Source organism: Calonectris borealis, chromosome 4, assembly GCF_964195595.1.
Source record: "Calonectris borealis chromosome 4, bCalBor7.hap1.2, whole genome shotgun sequence".
Taxonomy (NCBI): Eukaryota; Metazoa; Chordata; class Aves; order Procellariiformes; family Procellariidae; genus Calonectris; species Calonectris borealis.
Genome location: NC_134315.1, coordinates 85,409,381 through 85,427,872, shown reverse-complemented (window position 1 = coordinate 85,427,872; position 18,492 = coordinate 85,409,381). Strand labels below are relative to the sequence as shown.

Sequence of the window (18,492 nt, the reverse complement as noted above, 5' to 3'; positions counted from 1 at the left end):
ACACAGTAGAGGCACGTGATGTGGGACTGACCTATTGATATAGTATGGAATTTGATTTTGCATGTGGATCCCATGGTTTTTTTGTTTGGTGGGTTGTTTTTTTAAAATTTTTTTTAAGTACCCTTTTTTCATTAAATTCAGATTATAATGACACGGACCTTGTGACACCATCTGAAAGAACAGAAGATTTGATTTTGGAAACGAGCAATTAGCTTCAGGGAGTTTAAACATCAGTTGCCGGCTGGAGAATCTGGCCTGTCTAGAGCCCAAGGTGTGCTCTGAAGGTGCTTCTAACTTAAAGATCCTGAGTAGGATTAAGGTTACGGAAGTGTAGTCAGTGAAATCAAGGGCTCCGCTTACATTAATTTTCTCTTGTAACCTACTCCAGCTCTTAATCTTTGAGGCCTAATTCTACCACAGTATAAGAGGGCACAACTCCTGTTCAGGTGAAAAAAGCAACAACTCACGAATGAGAAAACCTGATACCGGCATACGTACAGCCTAAGTTTTTCACCGCGCTGATTTCACACACATTCACTTTCACGGGCTGTAGGGTTCAGGGAACTCAGTATGAAAAAAACTGATCTAGGGCCAGTCAGCATTTCTTTCTCGAGAACAAAAATAGCAAATGAGTCCGTTACACCACTTAAATACCTCCTGCTTTACTTTCATTTCCTTTTTACTGCCTCAGCCATAGTGGGGAAAAAAGAGTTTTAAGTTACAAGGGGGGATGGGCGGGGGGGAGGGGAAAGAATAAAGCTGCCAGGAGTATTTTGAAATGACTCATAGAAAAATAAAAACGCATGGAAACACGGGTTAAGCGCAATCCTAATTCAATCAGTCAGCACAAAAGAAACAAAATCGTTTTAGGAACTAAACCAAGCACCTGTGCGAGCTCAATTTTGATAGGTTCTGCTTGACTCACTCCGGCCAGACACGCTGCTATGCCAGCCTAGCGCAAAATGACTAAACCAAACAATAGTACAACACTGCTTTCATTACACATTCTTCTGAGGAGTTTTACAGCTCCAAGCTGGGCTGAAGCTCAAGAAGGTATTAACTTACCAGAGGAGGGACTAACTCAAGAGCATCGTTCCACAGGCACAGACCGCTTCGCACACACTTTCGAGACCCCACTTCGGCACGCTGCTACGCCTGCGCACTCGAGCGGCTCTCTTCCCGCCTACCATTTAAATCGCTGCTCCCCAAGCCCCAGTTGTACAGGTGTGTGGCATTCCCTGATCTGCACTTAGTGGGAGCCAAAAGGTGTAGGCCATCCGTAATCAGGAAACAGCCCACAGAACTTGGCTATTACAGCTGTCAAATCAAAGGAGGCTTTGCCTCTGTGCACAGATGCAACTGAGACTAGTAATGTTAAAGGCAGTTTTAAATGCTCTTATGTTATCGGGGCCTTCTCAGACACTGTTTTGTGAGTTAGCGGTAGTGTGTGCCATCTTCCCTTCCTGCCCCCCTTCTTTCAGTACATTTTATCGAATTAAGTATCCATTTTGCAGTAACAAATACAAGGTTGTAGGTGGCTAACTTGAACGTGTTTACCGCTGTGTGACGATCAAGGGTGGAACTGAACGAGATGCAGCTCTTCATGACGCAGGTTTTATGGTTAACTAGAGAGGCGCTTGGCACAGGACTTGAGGAAAAGCACATCCTTTTTGCGCGTCACACTATGAAGATAGCTTCTCCAGTTTTAATTATGTTTGCAGTTTACCATAGTTCCTAGATCTGCTCTCCTCACCGTTGGTTATATTTTGCTCACTAGGTAGTGTGTTTATAGCATCCCTAGAGAAAATGATGAACCCCTGTCGTGGTTTAACCCGTCAAGCAGCCAAACTCCACGCAGCCCCTCGCTCACTCCCCCCACCCCCAGTGTGATGGGGAGAGAACTGGAAGGGTAAGAGTGAGAAAAACTCGTGGATTGAGATAAAGACAGTTTAATAGAACAGAAAAGGGAAAATAATAATAATAATAATAATGATGATGATGATAATAACAATCATAATGATGATAATGATGAACAATCATAATGATGATAATGATGATGATAGAATATACAAAATGAGTAATGCACAATGTAATTGCTCACCACCCGCGCTGACCGATAACCAAGTAGCGATCTCTACTTCCTGGAACACGCCTACCGTTCATATACTGAGCATGACGTCACATGGTAATGGAATACCTCATAGGCCAGCTGGGCCAGCTGTCCCGGCTATGCTCCCTCCCGCCTGCGCTTGGCAGAGCATGGAAGCTGTCCTTGACTAGCGAGGTACTTAGCAACAACCGAAAACATCCGTGTGTTATCAACATTCTTCTATACTAAATCCAAAACACAGCACTAGGAAGAAATTTAACTCTATCCCAGCCGAAACCAGGACAACCCCACATTTGAAAGGGAAAGAGGAAAGAAAAGGGGGTGGAAATCTCCGCAGAAAAGCCACTGTCTTGAGTTTGCTATTAGACTAGCGTTTAAGGTTTTTTTTAGGGCTGTTTTGCCATTTGCGCAGCACACGTTTTGTAGCGAGTGTACACATGACTGGCTGGCAGCGTATCAATAAGCGATGCTCCAGTCGCAAGCTCAGAGTGCAATGAGCAGGACCTAATACTGCTGTAAATACATTTTTGCACATGGACTGCGGAAGTGATTATACTGCACTGTCAGCATGCTTTGCCCGTCTTGCCATACCTGAGTATAGCAAATAAGATTATTTTTTAAAGATGAGTATTTTTTCCTCTGTAAAACTTGGTTCTGGAAATAGCAGGTTAGATGCTTCTGTTCTATTACAGTACATACGCTTTTTTCCACGGAACTATATTGCCTTCCCCTGTAAAGAGTCAAGCCAGCCTGATTTGGCATTGGCTTCCAATGAGCAATGAGGTGCCTGTTTGAAACTGAACTGTAGGGAGGAAAGGCCACCAGTGACTCTGGAAATCCTTAGTCGTTCAAAATTATTAGCATGCCAAGTCTGATCAAAATGTGTCAAAGAGCTCTCTTCCTCCAGCAGTTCGCAGTTATACTAATCTTTTTCCTGGGAAGCAAACACCGTACACATCCATGTATCATTTTCTAGTGTCAGAACAGTAGACTTAAAAATCGTTACGGTGGTTCAGTGAAGAATCCAGCTGTGCTGACGACCCGCCTCGAATCCTGAACTCAGCATACAGTTCCGGGGAGGAACAGATGCCATGCAAGTTATGATTTATGGTGCTGACTGCTGCCAAAAACTTTTGAACTGCATACTGGGGCTAAGCAAAATCGAATGGTGCCGTGAAATAAATTGACGCTTAGCGTATTTTGTTAATTGTCGATGTACAGTTGGGTCGCTCATGGCTCGTTTCTACTGCATTGTTCTCACAATTTCGTGGAACGTGAAATTCATTACAGCGCTGGAAGGGAAGGTTGCTGTTTTACCCTGCATCTGACACTATACTGCATGGTACAGCTCTGTTCCACAGTATGTTCTGAGCGTATGGTAGTCAAAATACTTAAAAAGCTGCAGGAGCCGTACTGCTTTACTGTTTAAATTCTGAGAACTTTTAAGAGCCAGTAGCAAGGGCGAAAAGTGAGTCAAAGCAGAGCCGGGTCCAGTCTGTGACAAGTTAAACAGGTACTGGAAGATGCAGAAGGCATGTTTTCTATGGGAATAAATGTTTGCATAAAGCAGGGGCAAGATCTATGACAAGGCGAAATTTATAAAGAGGTGGAGTTCGCGAAGACTGTAAGCACTAGTGAGCCTTATGTCATCTTGTTATTTGGCTGCCTTTTTGCAACTTATTGCAGGGACGTCTGCCTTTTCTATGCTAATGTAATTATTTGCGTAGGTGTATTGTTTCTGCAGCTTAAATCTAACAAAACACGATTCTGTTTTTCAATTCAGACACCTACAGGTCAGAAACCGACTATGTTTCTGTAAAACATCTCTAATTGAATTCAATGTTTTATTAACGACAAAAATGCTAAACCACTCATTCAGGAAGCGGGCTGTGAAGTTTATGCGAGCCTTCGGGAACCTTCTAGTGGGAAGTGCGTAGAAATCCATGCCACTGATAAGGATTGATATGGATTTTAAGTACTGATTAACAATCAGGTTGTTCAGAAAAAAAAATTCGCTAGGTGAAAAGAGGTCCCGAACTGAAAAGTTGATAAAGTGGATGGAATTTCTGCAGCTGTTTTAAGAAAAATTTACACGCATACTTGTTTGTGCCTGAGGAAGATTGATCTTACCTTGAACACAAAACCGTCTGCGGCTTGTAAGCCTCTGAAATAGCTCGAAAGATGGAGAGAGGTAGCAAATGGACAACGTAGGACTTAAAGAGAAAATTTCAACACTAATTAGCCAGTTCAGGAGCTAAGCAGTTCCAGTTCCGATTGCTGCATGCTTCGCTGCTGTTCCTGAGGTGATAGAAAGCATTTGCCGGTGAGAATTGAGTACAGAGCGACTCCTCTCAAGGACAGAGCCTCCGAGAGCTGCGTGCATGGCCGATTCTACAGGACTGTTGTGGGAGGAAGCTGAATCTGATTTTCTGTATGGGACATCAAAGCCTTGATCTAGCGAGGGGCATCTTTCACTGTAAGCCAGGATCCCAGCGTACGTCAGTAAGTTTACATCAAGGGTAGATCTGCTTTTGAGTGCCCGTGGGATATCTCGGGTGCCTTTATTCTGATAACTTCTGCGTTTGGAAGTATTCTGAAAGGATTAACTTGCATTACTGAGAAATGCTATGGAATCTGTACAGTATCCATTCAATTAATAGCCATAAGATGCGATTTCGCTAAAAGCCGCGGAGGCGCCTCCGCCTTCAGCCAACCCTCAGAAGCTGTGCCGGGTGGTGTTTTCAGCGTGGAGCATAAGCTGCGCCCATGCCGCTTGTTACTGAGGTAGCTGTTGTAATAACTGTTCGTAAAAAATGGCATAACGATACTTTTTTAATCTTAGATGCTCAGCTGCTGCTGCTGCAATATGGAAGTGATGTAACAAATCCTGTATACGGAGCAGCTACAGAACAGGGTTTCCTCAGCAGTCTGTTGTTTTGTTGTTTGCTGTTGAACAAGCGGATGTTTGGGGCCTGATCTTCATGTCTCATTTTCTTTAAGTACAAGAGACCTCCTGCCTTGAAGAGCAGAACTCCGCTGCCTTCTCTTCTTCCAGCAGCACCACACGGCTCCTCACGAGTGTTAAAATGCCAAGCTCACAGCTGTGATTTTGATCTGACCCTCTCCACTTTGGTTAGCCTCTGTGTGTTTCCAGCTGTAACCCGTTCCACGGAGCACAGTTCTGTCTCCGACTTGGAGGAACGGCTCCGTAGTTCCTCCACAGTTCTCCATTCCTGAAGCTCTAAGACGACAGGACACACGCTGACAGCTTTCAACTCTGTTTTGCACTTGGGTTTGGGGGAAATGTTTGTTTCCGGGATAGCTAGCGTTCAGGGAGGTGACTAGAAAGAAAGCCTTTGCAAGCCAGGGAGCCCTATATTTGGTGTGGAGCTGTGAAAATGAAATGGATGACATCAACTCCCTCAATTTGTCCCTGCATGCTGTTAAACTAAGGCAATTTAAAGTTCTATTTGAATTTATTTGGTGTCAGCAGAGTGTTTCAGTAGCCTGTCGAAGGATGGCCTTATATAGTGATTATTTCAACTTTTCTTGTGGGCAGTAGATTACTAAATAATCAATTTGCAATGCCAGATCATTGTCTTTGATTATCCTGAACTGGGAAAGGGGGAGCATAGCACAGATTTTTAGAGAGTTCCTTTCGATCTTGCTGAACTGGCAGACCGGGTTTCCACAGCAAGGTAGTTTAAAGTTCGTTTTAAATGTTGCAAAGCTGTGGCTGGGGGTGGGACAGGGGAAGTGAAATGATATGCATGCTTTGGTTTGTATGTTGCCATCGTTAACCGTGCTTCCACAACGCACAGCAGAGACGGCTCCATTAAAAGCTGTTACTGCTGAGGCAGGTCGGATCCCTCCTCTCGGGCTACAGAAGAACTGGCAAGAGTACCAGATTGAAGGTACTGGATTTCATCTGTGCAGGGGAGCTCCCCAGCACTACGCGTGAGCCCAGCGCTTACTCCTTTCAACTGTATAAGAAAGCACTGATATCTTCAAAAAGGGAACTTGACCATTAACATGCACCTTGGAAAATCTCTCATCAGCTATTGTGGCAACAGGAACAGCCCCGATCTAGAGATATGAAGGCATATTAAATAATGAACATGGATCACAGGGCAAAATGGCTAAGATGCCTTCACGTCACTCGTCCTGAAGAAGAGAGACGAGCTTTTTGTTGGAGTGCACTGTGCTAGCTTGGAATGAATAGCTTGCGTGGAAAGAGTGACAAAAAGAAAGATTAAAACAGATAGAAAAGAGCGTGAGCCAGAGGAAGAAAAGAGTAAAGAAAGACCACAAGTTTCTATACATCCTTTTAAGATGCTAAAATATGTTCTCCTCTCCCCCACGTGAAAGAAAAAGTGGTGATCGCTGTCTTTGAATAGACTTTCAGGTTTTCCATTGTGATAGCTAAATGCTAGTTACCGTATCCTTGTGAGCCAAATCATTCAAACTGATTGTGCTTGGTAGAGTTAATGGGATTTGACACCCCCTCCAGTTTATTCTTAAATCCAAAGGGAGTTCAGCATGTCCAAATAGGGTCTTTTCCTGTTTTAGATTGCATTTGGAAATACAGCGTTAGAAAAATCACTATCAGATACAGTGCAATTACAGAACTAGTACTTTCCAAGAAAAGAGAGATTATGTCCACCGTCTTCCCCTCTCCCCATCCCCCCAGTTCATAACGTGGCCCTGCTTCGGCAGACAGTGGGCAAATGGGAATGGGATAGAAGTCGGAAAGTTTCTCCCTGTCTATATAGCGCTGCTCTAAAAAAAAAAAAAAAAAATTTATGAGTTCAGTGGGCTTTGATACTGCCAACTGCTAGATCTGTACTTCGTATTAAAGCAACTCTGTAGTCTCCTTAACTTAAATTGGACTATTAATCTGACTATTAAGAAATTAAAATGCTTAATTCTTCCTGTATTTTATTTTGCACAAAATACTCTCCCCCCCTAAAATCAACTGTGTAACACTTCCTCTCTCTACACTGAAATAGTAATCAAAAAGCTTAGTCCTTTTTTGGACGTGAGATGAGATCCTCAGCTAATATAAACTGGCCAGCTTGTACTGAACTTAAAGCTACATTCTTTCCAGAGATCTCTATTGCTGTGTCTCATCCAAATGTATCCAAATGCGCCTGCAAGGTCTCTATTTTTTGAAGTACTAATTGATGATTATAAATGGCTTTTGAAGCACTAAAAAGATAATTTGTGCAGAACAGTTTGTGGAGAGACAGGCGATACGGAAAGCGTTAAATGAGGCAGGCTATTCTTCTTCTTGGAGCTTGGCATGCTTTTTGTCGTAACAATGATAAATATGTTATTGTTTCTACTGGGCCTGGATACGTAGCAACAGAAATCACTAGCAAATAGATTAGACAGGGTAAAAAAAAAAAAAGATGTATTTAAAGGAGGAAAAAGGAGTTAAGAGTAAGACAGACTTACATTTACTGACAGTTAGGCCAGCTCAGGAGCAGGCAGACTTTTGGCGAATGGAGGTGGAGAGGGGACAGTAACAGGACTTTCTACTATGCATATGATTACAAGGACCTGAATTGATTCCATGTAGCATTATATATGAATGCCTGCTAAAAATATACCACTTATTATAGGGAAAGCTATATAAAGACATAATGAAAGTTTTCTGAGAGGAGAACCATTGGGGGGAAAAAAAACACCCCGCATTGTCATGTGAAGGTAGAAGGAGGTTTAATTGTCAGTTGTGTGTGTTGAACCATGCAAGCTTCAAGAGACTCACTTCCCCTAAGTTAGCAGAAACCCCGTCACCTGCTTAGAGGGGGGGAATATCATTTCGGTAATAGGTATCCCATCTCCTTCCTGGACAACAGTAACAAATAAGAGATGGGGCCCTGCTGTGGGACCGAGGTCCTAGCAGTGGGAGCAGAGTATGGTCTCACAGTTAGACTCCAGCAACAGTTCTAGTCAGACAAGCTTGACCCATTCCTTTTGAGATGCACCATTTTCAAATGGAGAACGAAGTTGTCTGCAGTAATCAACACCTGGGGGCTGTTTACGCCTCTGCTTAAGTAACCGCGGGTAACTCGATCACTTGATGTAAATGGTAAAATGAGGCTTGGCTGAAACGAAGGGTAGTGTCTGAAACCTTTTAAGTACAAATTGGTCCAAGGTGTCTATTTCCTCCTTTCTCTTACTTTCCATCCCTTGTATTTCTAAGTCACCTGTAGGAGTATTGATTTGTCCCAGCCTTCTGAAAGAATATTCCCGGAGTGGTTGGAGAATCAAGGCATGCTGACTGGTACAGCAGTGAAGAAACCCCATCTGACAGAAGGCAGCGCAGTCAGGAGCGCAGTGCGTTCTTGCTCTGCTTTACGTAGGGCAGGATGCCAGCACTTGGAGTAACGTGCACTTGGCTTGACCCACAGGTTGCTGGAAGACTGCTTCTGACTGGATTAGGTTTTGGATCAGCCTCCTTGTGACTAATTTTTGGCTTAAATGTTAGGATCGCGGTTCATGGAAAATGAGGTTAGGGTTCTGGACAGAAATTTAAAGACCAAAATCAGATACCATTATGTTTTGAAGATTGTTCCGGATTTAACACGCTAATGCAAGTCTTACAAACTCTTAGGAGACTTGGCTGTGCAGGGGTGCAGAACTTACACGTGGTCAAGGCAATGTCCTATAAGTCAGACTTAAGCAAATCAAACCTGTAGCTGTGCATGTTCATCTTCTAGGGACAAGCGTTTGTTTTAAAATAATATTTCTCACTGAAATAGCACCCTGAAACCTATTTATGACTAATTTCCTCCTTTGCCATAGGTTTTGAAGCAATCATGCACTGAGATTTTATATTTGGAACCATCCAGTGTCTGTGTGGGAGGTACGTTTTTATAATTTTAAAATCATATTCAATTATTATAGAACTGTGATCTCCCTATCTTACCCAAAGGAGAACGCCACAGGTCTCTAGAATAAAACATCTCTAAGAAAATCATCAAGGAGTTTAAGAAAGATTAGATCCTTCTCTGTTGACTATTTTTCTCCTCAGAGGAGCTGTCTTCCAGCGCCTATTTTCATAATTTAGGTAATGCATGTAAATGTTTGAGATGCATTTGTCTGCCCCTCTCCCATTAGTCATGCTCTGCACTTGCCCTCGTATTCAAAGCAATGATACGTATTCTGTGACACTCGCACACTGTTTTACCTGGGGTCACAGAGTTAATTTCGGGGAATCCTGCTAACGTAGGTTCATATAAATTCATGACAATGTTTCTAGTGCCCTGCCCCAAATCTGTGGAGTTAAGCAGTAAAGCATTCGACTGCATTTTTGTGCAGCAAGTGGTAATACATTTATGAAGTGAAAGAGTTGCTCAAAATTTTAAGGGCTTGTCTTCTTTCTGGGTTTCACAATCCACACATAGTTGGAGACCAATCAAAACAAGGTAGTTGCAAAATCTTATTTTGATGTTTTCGTAAAAACATGGATTGTCTCAATGACATCAGTGGCATTGGTGAACAAACCGTTTTCTCTCCTCCTATGCACAGTTCACAAGTAGCACGGTCCTTATGCAACTTCTAGAGAAATAGTACTAAGTAGAAATGTTCACTTCATCTGGCGCTTTAAGTGGGCCTGATCCAGGTTTGGGGAGTCTTATTGTTATGAGACCCAGATTTCTCATTTATCGGAGTATTCACTGAGAAGCTGTTTCTTACTGTGCACCTCAGCCCGCAGATCCTGTTGATAGTCATAATCAACTTCCAATCAACAATCAATTTTAACAGGGCTCCCTCAGTGATAAAGATTGGGGAACAAATCTTTGTTTTTCCTATAGTGACCTAACTGAAGAATGCAGTACCAGGGATCAATTAAAAACGAGACCTGGGTAAATTTGAAGCATTACAATTTTGTGCTTGATTTAGTGCAGGCTATATTGAAATTCTCCTTGTCTAACTTACTTCAGTGCACTACAGATTGGTGATTTTGGGTTTTTGCTTTTCTCTCCAGAGGAGTTTCAAGTTGTTCTTAGAGGAAGCGGCTTAACACTCGGTGGGAAAACCGATGGTGTCACTTGTACCTATCAAGTGAACGGAACTACAATTCGTAAGTATTGACGTTTGACGTGATCTGCCTTTGTATTTCCTATTAAGTGATTTATTTTGCTTCTTGTTACCTCATTTAACAGAAATTGAAAGAGAAAAATATCAAAGAGGAGGAAAATAGGAAAGCTCTGAGAATTACTAAGAGGATGCAAGTTATTTCTCATCTTGCTCAGTGGTTTGATTTTCCTACCAATTGCCATTAGCTGTAAACTGTGACTGGTATTTGGCAGCCCAGCTGGCAGTGTGAATTAAGATGGTGATCACAGTCTGGCTCCTGATGTTCAAGAAGCAGATGTTTGCTGATGAAAACATGACCACAGAGCGTGCCGACCAAGTGCGTCTTCTTGTAAGAAGACCCAGGCCAAGATGTAAGCTCTCGTCATGGTTCCAAAAAGCACTATTGTCCAAGGCGCACTTACCTCGTTCCTTTGGAGCGTCTCTGCCCATTCTGTCTGGTGTACCAGATGTATAGCCATTGCGCTGTTTGTTTAGGGGCTTGGCAGGGCGTGGGTGCCCCTCCATGACATGGAGTCAGTCCTCCCGCTGGAGCTCCTGCAACAGCATAGCGTAAGGCCAAGTCAGCACAGTTGGTTCTATTTTGTCCCTGTATTTTGACATGGTTCATCAGCTCAGTATCCCAAGCAGCACTCTCCTCCAGGAGCGGGTCTCGCTGCAACCAGATCCCTGGCTGGGCTCTCATTTCCCAACCTGTGGAAAGGAATTCTGTTTCAGACAGGGTAACCATGTCATCTTGTACAGGCACTTTCCCTGTTGCTTTATCCGTTTTTTTTTTTTTTTGGGCGGGGGGGGGCGGTGCAGGTAGGAGTGGTTTTTTTTTTTATTGTTAGTACTCAGCATTGGCCAGATGTTACCATTCTTAGTTGTTCTTTGTCAAACTACAAGCGTCACTGGGGAAATTTTTCTGAGTGGAATGCTGCAGAAGTTACAAAAGTTTTAAAAGTCATTGAGAGGTAGTGCAGACTATTTTCTTCTTGCTATCTGATTTAGTAAGTATACTCAGGGAGAATTTAATTTTCAAAATTAAAAACGTTCAGGACTTGGTCTCTTGGTCAGTGCATTAACTAGCAGCAGGGCAGATGAGAAGCCGTGCCCGGATTTGGATTAGTCTCCTTGTGCTGCCTTGTTCCCTGAACTGGCGTAAGGTTGACGATGGTGGGAAAAAAGCCATTAATGGAAACCTCCACCATTTTTTATATCCAGAAGCTAACGTGGACAGCTAGGATAAGTACATCCAACTTCTTGCTCTAAGCAGTATCCCTCAGAAGCAAGCCAGACTGGAAAGTGACCAAAAACGGACCTATAGAAAAAACCCAATTCATTTTTTCCCTACCTGCTGTCTGACTTCTATATTAGCCTAAATTCCTACCCAATTGACCATGTGTTTCCAGTACATTTTCTTCCTTACTCTGGATATCATATATACTTGAATGGGCTGCCAATCTCTCCTGCCTGTTAAATACCGAAAATAATTTGGAAGAATAACAGAATAGCACAATAGTTCGGGATAAAGGCAACCTGCATAAATGATTTCTGCTTGTATAAACTTCCCTTCAGTTTCAGTTAGTATTGTGACCTTTATTTCCCATGTTAAACTATAGCTTGCTTATTTACATTTGTTGCATAAATCAGCTTCATAGAGCTAGTGTTTGGAGTGTGACGAAATTACTGCTGCAGGTGCCTATTTATTATCATGGTGTACCTTTCTTACTTGGAGAAGTGGGGAAACAGACTAGTTCAGTTCCAAGTGAGTAAAATGAATTTCACACTAGCTAGGGTAAATAGTTGAGACAACAGTTAAATGACCTGAAGATAATTAGAACTTGAACTTCAATTTAAGTGGCTAGTTTGCAAATCGTCGGGACTCCTCAGTTCTACTCCTGCTTTGCTCCTGACTTTGTGTTTATCGTGAGCAGTCACTTCTCTACACCCCAGCCTGTCCATTTGGGAAATCAAAACAATAGCATGTACCTTCTTCACATGAGTGTTTTGAGGCTAGCATCGATACGGTTGTGTTCGTAGTGGCATTCACACCATTCAGGATGTTCTGATGGAGTGCGTTAAGGTACCGGTGGAGAACAAGACCTGTAAAATATGGGAGTTAAGCAGGGATTTAGCCATTTTCCGTTAGCATCGCAAACGTAGGCCTCCTCTGTCCTGGTGGCAGGTGCTACTACCATACTAAAAGTTCTGGCATGATTTAGTAGCAAAGCTAGCAGCACACACCAAATGGGCTTACGGCACTTAGCGATCAGTAGGTTGCGGTGCTTTTCCAATTCGGGGCTGTGTTGAGCTGCCAACGATAGCCCCTAGGAACTCGGGTTTTCATGTGCTCCACGCTACAAGTGGGGGATGAATCCACTGTGGATACTGTCCAAAGGAAGCTGGCAAGGATGGGCCGAAGTCCAGAACACAAGCTGTAAGGAAGAACAGAAGAGTTCAGTTCGTTAGATCTACAGGAGAAGAAGAATGGCCAAAGTAATTGTTAAATACGGGCTGCTGCAGGGCTGAAAAAAAATAAGCTGGGCTCTGCCAAGCCACTGACAAGAACAAGAGGCAACAGGCTTCAAATTCTGCAGCAGATCTACGTGACGTATTAGGACAATGGTTCTCACTGTAAACATTTCTCAGGCCTAGAATAGGTTACCTAGAAAGCCTTTTAACGGCTTAAATGAGCGTCACTGAAGATTGTCTGAAGCATGTTGCCTTCTTTAAATGACCTTTTGAAATGTTTTCTGACTCCGGTTTCTCCGAGTCTCCGATGATTCAGTCTTTTATAGCTGTATGGCATGCATACGCCTGCTTTGCCGTGGTAGAAATAGCTATACTTGGACAGGATGAAGCCCCCAAATACTTGCTAGCATCTGATGTGATAATTTCCAGCTAGATCTCTGGGCTACTTTTTTTTTTTTCTTGGCTTCAGCAAAGGGTGGGCTTAAACACTCAAAGGGAGGGGAATGGCATAGTGATGTATTCATTGTACGTTGCAGCGTAGTAACACAGCCTGTTGTATGAGGTCCTGCCAGAGGCCTGCTGCAACCCACCCAGGTTCCCGTCTTCAGCAATGGACAACAGCAAATATTTAGGCCGTAGTGTAGGAATGAAATGGGAAAATTCAATGCGATCCTTCCCCTGATATGCAAGCTCATTTGCTACAGCTCTGCGCTGGGCTCCAAGTGCTTTTGTCTCAGGGAAAACCTAAAGGAGAACAGTGGAGCTAGGATAGACAAAAAGGTAGTAAGGGCTCTTAGAGCAGTAGCAGGAGGAAGGAGGTGGTCCCAAGTAAAGGAAAACAGTTCCTGTGTCATTGACTTGGCTATCAAAAACTGGCAGTCTCTCAGCGGAACCCTCACCATTTGAAGGCATAACGGAGGGTACTTACATGACGACGTACTTGCATGTTAGAGTTCCCCTTACTGATAGCCTGGGCTCTGCTTTGGGACCAGCCCCAGAGCAAACCGTTATTTTGTCAGTTCTTCTGCTTTTAAAAGATGCATTTGGCATGTTTCTCTTTTTGCATTTATAAAGAACCATTACCAAATGCTAGAAAGGAAACCTGCCAAATGTAGCTGTGGGATAGAAAAATAATCTATGAAACATACCATTAAGACAAAAACATATGGCAATGTGCTAATCCCCCTTCCCCACCTCACAACTAGCCCCAGATCTAGGCCAAGCAGTCAGTGCAGATTATAGCTCATAAGAAAAGCTCATTTATGCTAACAGCTCCTCCTTCAGCTGCCCCTGAACTATTTGTATGTCTGCCTGTTCCCTAAATGCAGGACAGAGTCGTCTCCGAGTTTATCTGGCAGATCATTTATCGGCTCTCACCCCTAAATCAGGAAATAGTCCATGCTTGCAGGAGCAGCTCCAGTACAGAAATCAGCAGTCCTACCGTGGGGAAGTTTGGAAGGATAGTCCTGCACACAGGAGCAGAATTTTTCCCAGCTTTCCAAACTCACCATGCGAAAGAGCTCCCTCGTCTCCTTTTCCCAACTGCGGAAAAGGAGTGCTTTGCTGGACACTGTGCCTTACAAACAGATGCTTTAAAAGTTTAAGAGATGTGCAAACAGCTAGACACTCAAAAGCACAAGAAACACTGGAGAAATAGACACTCCAATCATCACAACTAATAAAATAGTCCTTGAATGCAATGCACAGGGTGGGAGCTAATTGGAGACAAACCTTCATCCTTCCAAATATTAGGAAGCCCCTCTTAATGTTCTCACTCTTTGCTAAAATGGTTTGGATTCTAGGAAATTTTCTGTCTGGAAGAGCATGAGCTGACTTGAGTTTAATTAAGCAAGCAAGGTAGTGTGGGCTCACACTCGCATTTAAGGCCAGCTCTGGGTTTGTATGTTCAGGGTGCATCTTCAAAAAAGCAACAGCTTTATTCCCTAACTTGGGCCTGCCTTGCTTGCACGTTCCAGACGTCACCAAACCAGTAGCCAGCGTGCTGCGAGAAGGGAAGGGACTTCACAGCATGTTCACACATCAGCTTCTTATTTAAGCAGCACAGTGTATTAAGCTCATGTGATTTGTTTTTTCAGATGAAAAACCAAAAACAGTGGAATCTGATTTTTTGCTCTGCCCTGCACCGATCCTATACAAAAGCGGCCAGTAAGTACTTGAAACAAATGTCATCCTGTGTTTCGCTACAATTGGACCCGTTATTGCTGATGTTAATCATGACGGGGTTTGGCTAGAGGCAGTCTTTTGTTGTTTTTATGGGGGGTGGTTTGTTGTTGCATTTTTTTTCCCCATTCTTGTGTTATTTCCCTGGCGTATATGCCAGCTTTGGAATGGGCTTTAAATGCTCATCTGTGACCAAACCAATTTGGACAGTGCCTGAAAAATGAATATTCAGCCAGTTTATTAAACACTGAAAAGGTCTGGCTTGTCATAAGTTTTATGCAGATTAGCTGTTTTAACAGGGCATAATATGCTCTCTTCTGGATAATCTTTAGGCTCATTGTTAAATAGATTACATTATCACTGACACTTACAAGCTATTATTAAAATTATGTGTCAAGATGCGTACCACTGCTCAACATGTAATGATAAAACGAGGCACTAATTTAACAACGGCCTCAATCTCATAACGGCACTTTGGCTAAACTGCAGTTCTAGCCTTATTCTAAGTGTCACCGGCCATGGCTGCACATTAGTTCTGACCCTTTGAGAACAAATCCTTCCCTCCTACTCTCAAATTCAGACATGCCCTAGGCTTTTAAGATCACTTCAACTTCATTGTTCAGATTTGTCAAATTCTAAGCTAATCAAAAGTCAGAAAACTGCATGTCAGATCTTGGCCCTCTAGGAGGGCGAAGGCTTTCAGGCTGTTGACTTTCTCCCTGTTTTGCAAGTAGTTTTTCCTCAGACATTTTTGGGATGAAGTAAATATTAATCCAGTAGGAAGCATAGCAGTTCGTTACAGCTCGGCAGTGTCATTTTTCTGTGGCAATTCTTAGCCGTTTAAGAACTAAGCACGTTGCACAGATGATTTTCAGTGGTTACTTTTCTGAGTTAAGCAGCAATCAACCGCCACAGTCGTGCTTCAAGGCTGATAGCAAAACCCCAAATACACATCTGCTTTGTGCATTAAATGGCAACCGGGAAGAGAAAGGTTGTGAAGTGGTAGAAGAAAAAAACTTCAGTGATTAACCCCAGTGGAAGAGAGTGGGGTGAACCACTGCAGAGGAGCCGCATCGGAGCCTCTGTGCAGCAGCCAGAGCTCCCCTCTGGGGAGTGAGCGCTGGTTTATGTCAATGCAGGGAAAACAAGTGTGGAGGAGTTACATGGAGAGCAGAGGAAGGGGATGAGTTTTTAAGGCTGTTACGTTTTCCTGATACTCAAGTTGCCTTTTACCTACCAATGCGAAAAGTTGATCTTGTCCTACGTGCAGCAGGAGTTCGTTAGACCTATGTGCCTTTATATTAAGCAGTGCGGTTGCACTGTTTTCAGCTGAGCTAGGCTGCGTGTAGTCGTGTGCCAAGTGTGTAACGAAACAGCTGTCACAAACTGCTGTCTTAGCTAAAACAAATCAGCACCATGTGCAGCTCTAAGAGATCTAGTTTTGTCATCAGAACCGTGTAAATCAACCCGGTTAAGCAACACCGCCTCGCCCTGCCAAGTATTTGAGTGAAGTTACCTTACAGCAGAAGAACAGCAGCAAATTAGGCCCCCAGTATTAAGCACCCCAAGACCTGAAGCTGTAAATGCTTTTCCACACACTGTTAGTCTGAGAGTACATAAATAGCCTATCCTGCCAAATGAATGTGAAATGCATGGAATATTTATATAGATTAAAGCTCAGTGGAAGTTATTTGAACACGCTGCATTTTCTTTTACTCTGTGAAGAGCTTGTTTGGCCTGTGAAGCATTATTGAAATAGACAACTCGCCATATTGTAATTGCAGCGTAGAACAAGCACCTCATTACACCGCCTTACTTCTGAGCAGTGTTTGTAAGAAAAAGCACGAAGAATACACATGAAGTTGTACAGGTTCAGAGAAAAAAAAAATATTTTTTTCTGAAGTTACGATGTGAAATATACTTCCATAACCTGATATTGAAGTAGTTACAGCTTTCGCCCAGAGATAAAGCGTTTGCTATGCAGAAGACTGACAGCTATGGAAGATATGTACGTACTTGAACTCTTGACTTTCCCTTGGCACAACTCAGACTATTGCTGGGTAACTCCCAGTAATTCCTCATGTAGTAGAGCTAATATTAGTTGCGAATGTAGCAATAACCGGTCTGCTCTTTTTCTAGTGCTCTTTTTAGTGGAATTAAGAGCAACACGAGCAGACAAAGTTAGCTTTGTGACTTTTAAACCTGCAGCTTTGTTTCTGGGTAAATGGTGAAGACTTATTTAACAGGTTTCATGATATTTTTCTAATTTGAGACGTTCCTTGTTGACTGATGAACCTGCAGTTTTCACATGCAGAACAAGAGAAACCCATGTGGAACAGATAAAAATGCCACAGTACTCAAGATATTGGGTTGGTAAACCCCTGGTCTCCTGGACTTATGCCATTGTGTTTCTCTATTTCCTTCCCACTGCTGGCTGCATTTAGTTAGGAGCCTCCAAAATGCCAGCTGTAGATTTAACCAAGCATTCTTTTCAAAGCCTGTTTTTCCACAGAATCATGTAGCAGATGGATGTGGTGTCCTTAGGTTATGTGACAACATGACTGTGCTGCTTGCGCCATTTAGAATACCTTTTTGCTGTGCCACTTCTGGAGTGCCAAATTACAGAGTCTGCTTACAAAACCAGCTCCTTTTAAAAGAGGACCCCTGATGAGCTAACAGATGAAAAAACTTGCAATTTCTACATGAGCAACCTATGCCTTATAAAAAAGGTTAATAAGTATTGAAATAATCCAGAAAGGAAGAGTACCATGTACACTCTGCAGGAAGAAGATGAGGAGACACACCCAGGTTGAATTGCTTTGCTTCATGTACTTTGAGAGATCACTTAGATACTGCGGGGCAAGTGTAACGTTACAATTAAGCCGGTTTACTAAACAGGACTCAGATTCTACTGCACTGACCATTTAAAAGCCATATATTTTTAGGGTCTTGCAGAACATTTGAGAAAATTAGTTCCTCTTATTAGCTCAGGCTTGAATTTGCTGAACTGCCACAGCTCAAGGGAATCAAACTGAATTGGACATTTCCTTGACCTCTCTGCTACTTTAGATATTTCTGTAGTCATCGTATTTTGGAGAGAAAACAGAGCCCTTGTCTCTTTAAAAGAGCAGTGCAGGAAAAACTACTGTTTTTTTTAAGTCTACATTCTTGCGCTACCTTTGCTTTTGTTCTGTTCGTTTTGCTCTAAGTTCGTTGAGTACACATTCACAAAATATATCTGGAGGCTTGACTTCACAAACGGATAGCTTCTGTTCCTCTAAGCCAGTGGTAAAATCCCGTCTGCCTTCAGTGGAAAGACTATCAGAACAATATACATTCCTCTTACTTCCTGAACATTTACAACTTCTTTCATTTGATGAGTGGATGACAATAATTACAGTTTCAGCTAGCACAACAATACAATATTTCACTAAAATATTTGTAGTGAATATTTACATCTCTACTACTTAACTACCTCTGTTTGTTTGAACTCTAGTTTCTCATTGGAGTATTTCAGTAAGAGATTTTGGATTTACTGGTGCCTACTGAAGAAATCCAGTTTCAACTTGTGCAGATACTCAAGCAAAGAAAGGTTAGGTCGAGACTAGGCAGTGACCTAATGAACCAAATGCCTGAGG

The 18,492-nt window shown here is 42.7% G+C and overlaps 1 protein-coding gene across 5 annotated transcripts in view; it reads left to right on the top strand.

The window, feature by feature from the left end:
* The window catches only part of ANTXR2 (ANTXR cell adhesion molecule 2), a 120,211-nt gene that overhangs the window by 21,818 nt on the left and 79,901 nt on the right, over positions 1–18,492 (top strand). For all 5 annotated transcript variants that reach the window (XM_075150467.1, XM_075150469.1, XM_075150468.1 and 2 more), the window contains exons 8-10: positions 8,921–8,981; positions 10,107–10,202; positions 14,770–14,839. In XM_075150467.1, the coding sequence (XP_075006568.1) occupies positions 8,921–8,981; positions 10,107–10,202; positions 14,770–14,839 (227 nt within the window). The remainder of the gene's footprint in view (positions 1–8,920; positions 8,982–10,106; positions 10,203–14,769; positions 14,840–18,492) is intronic.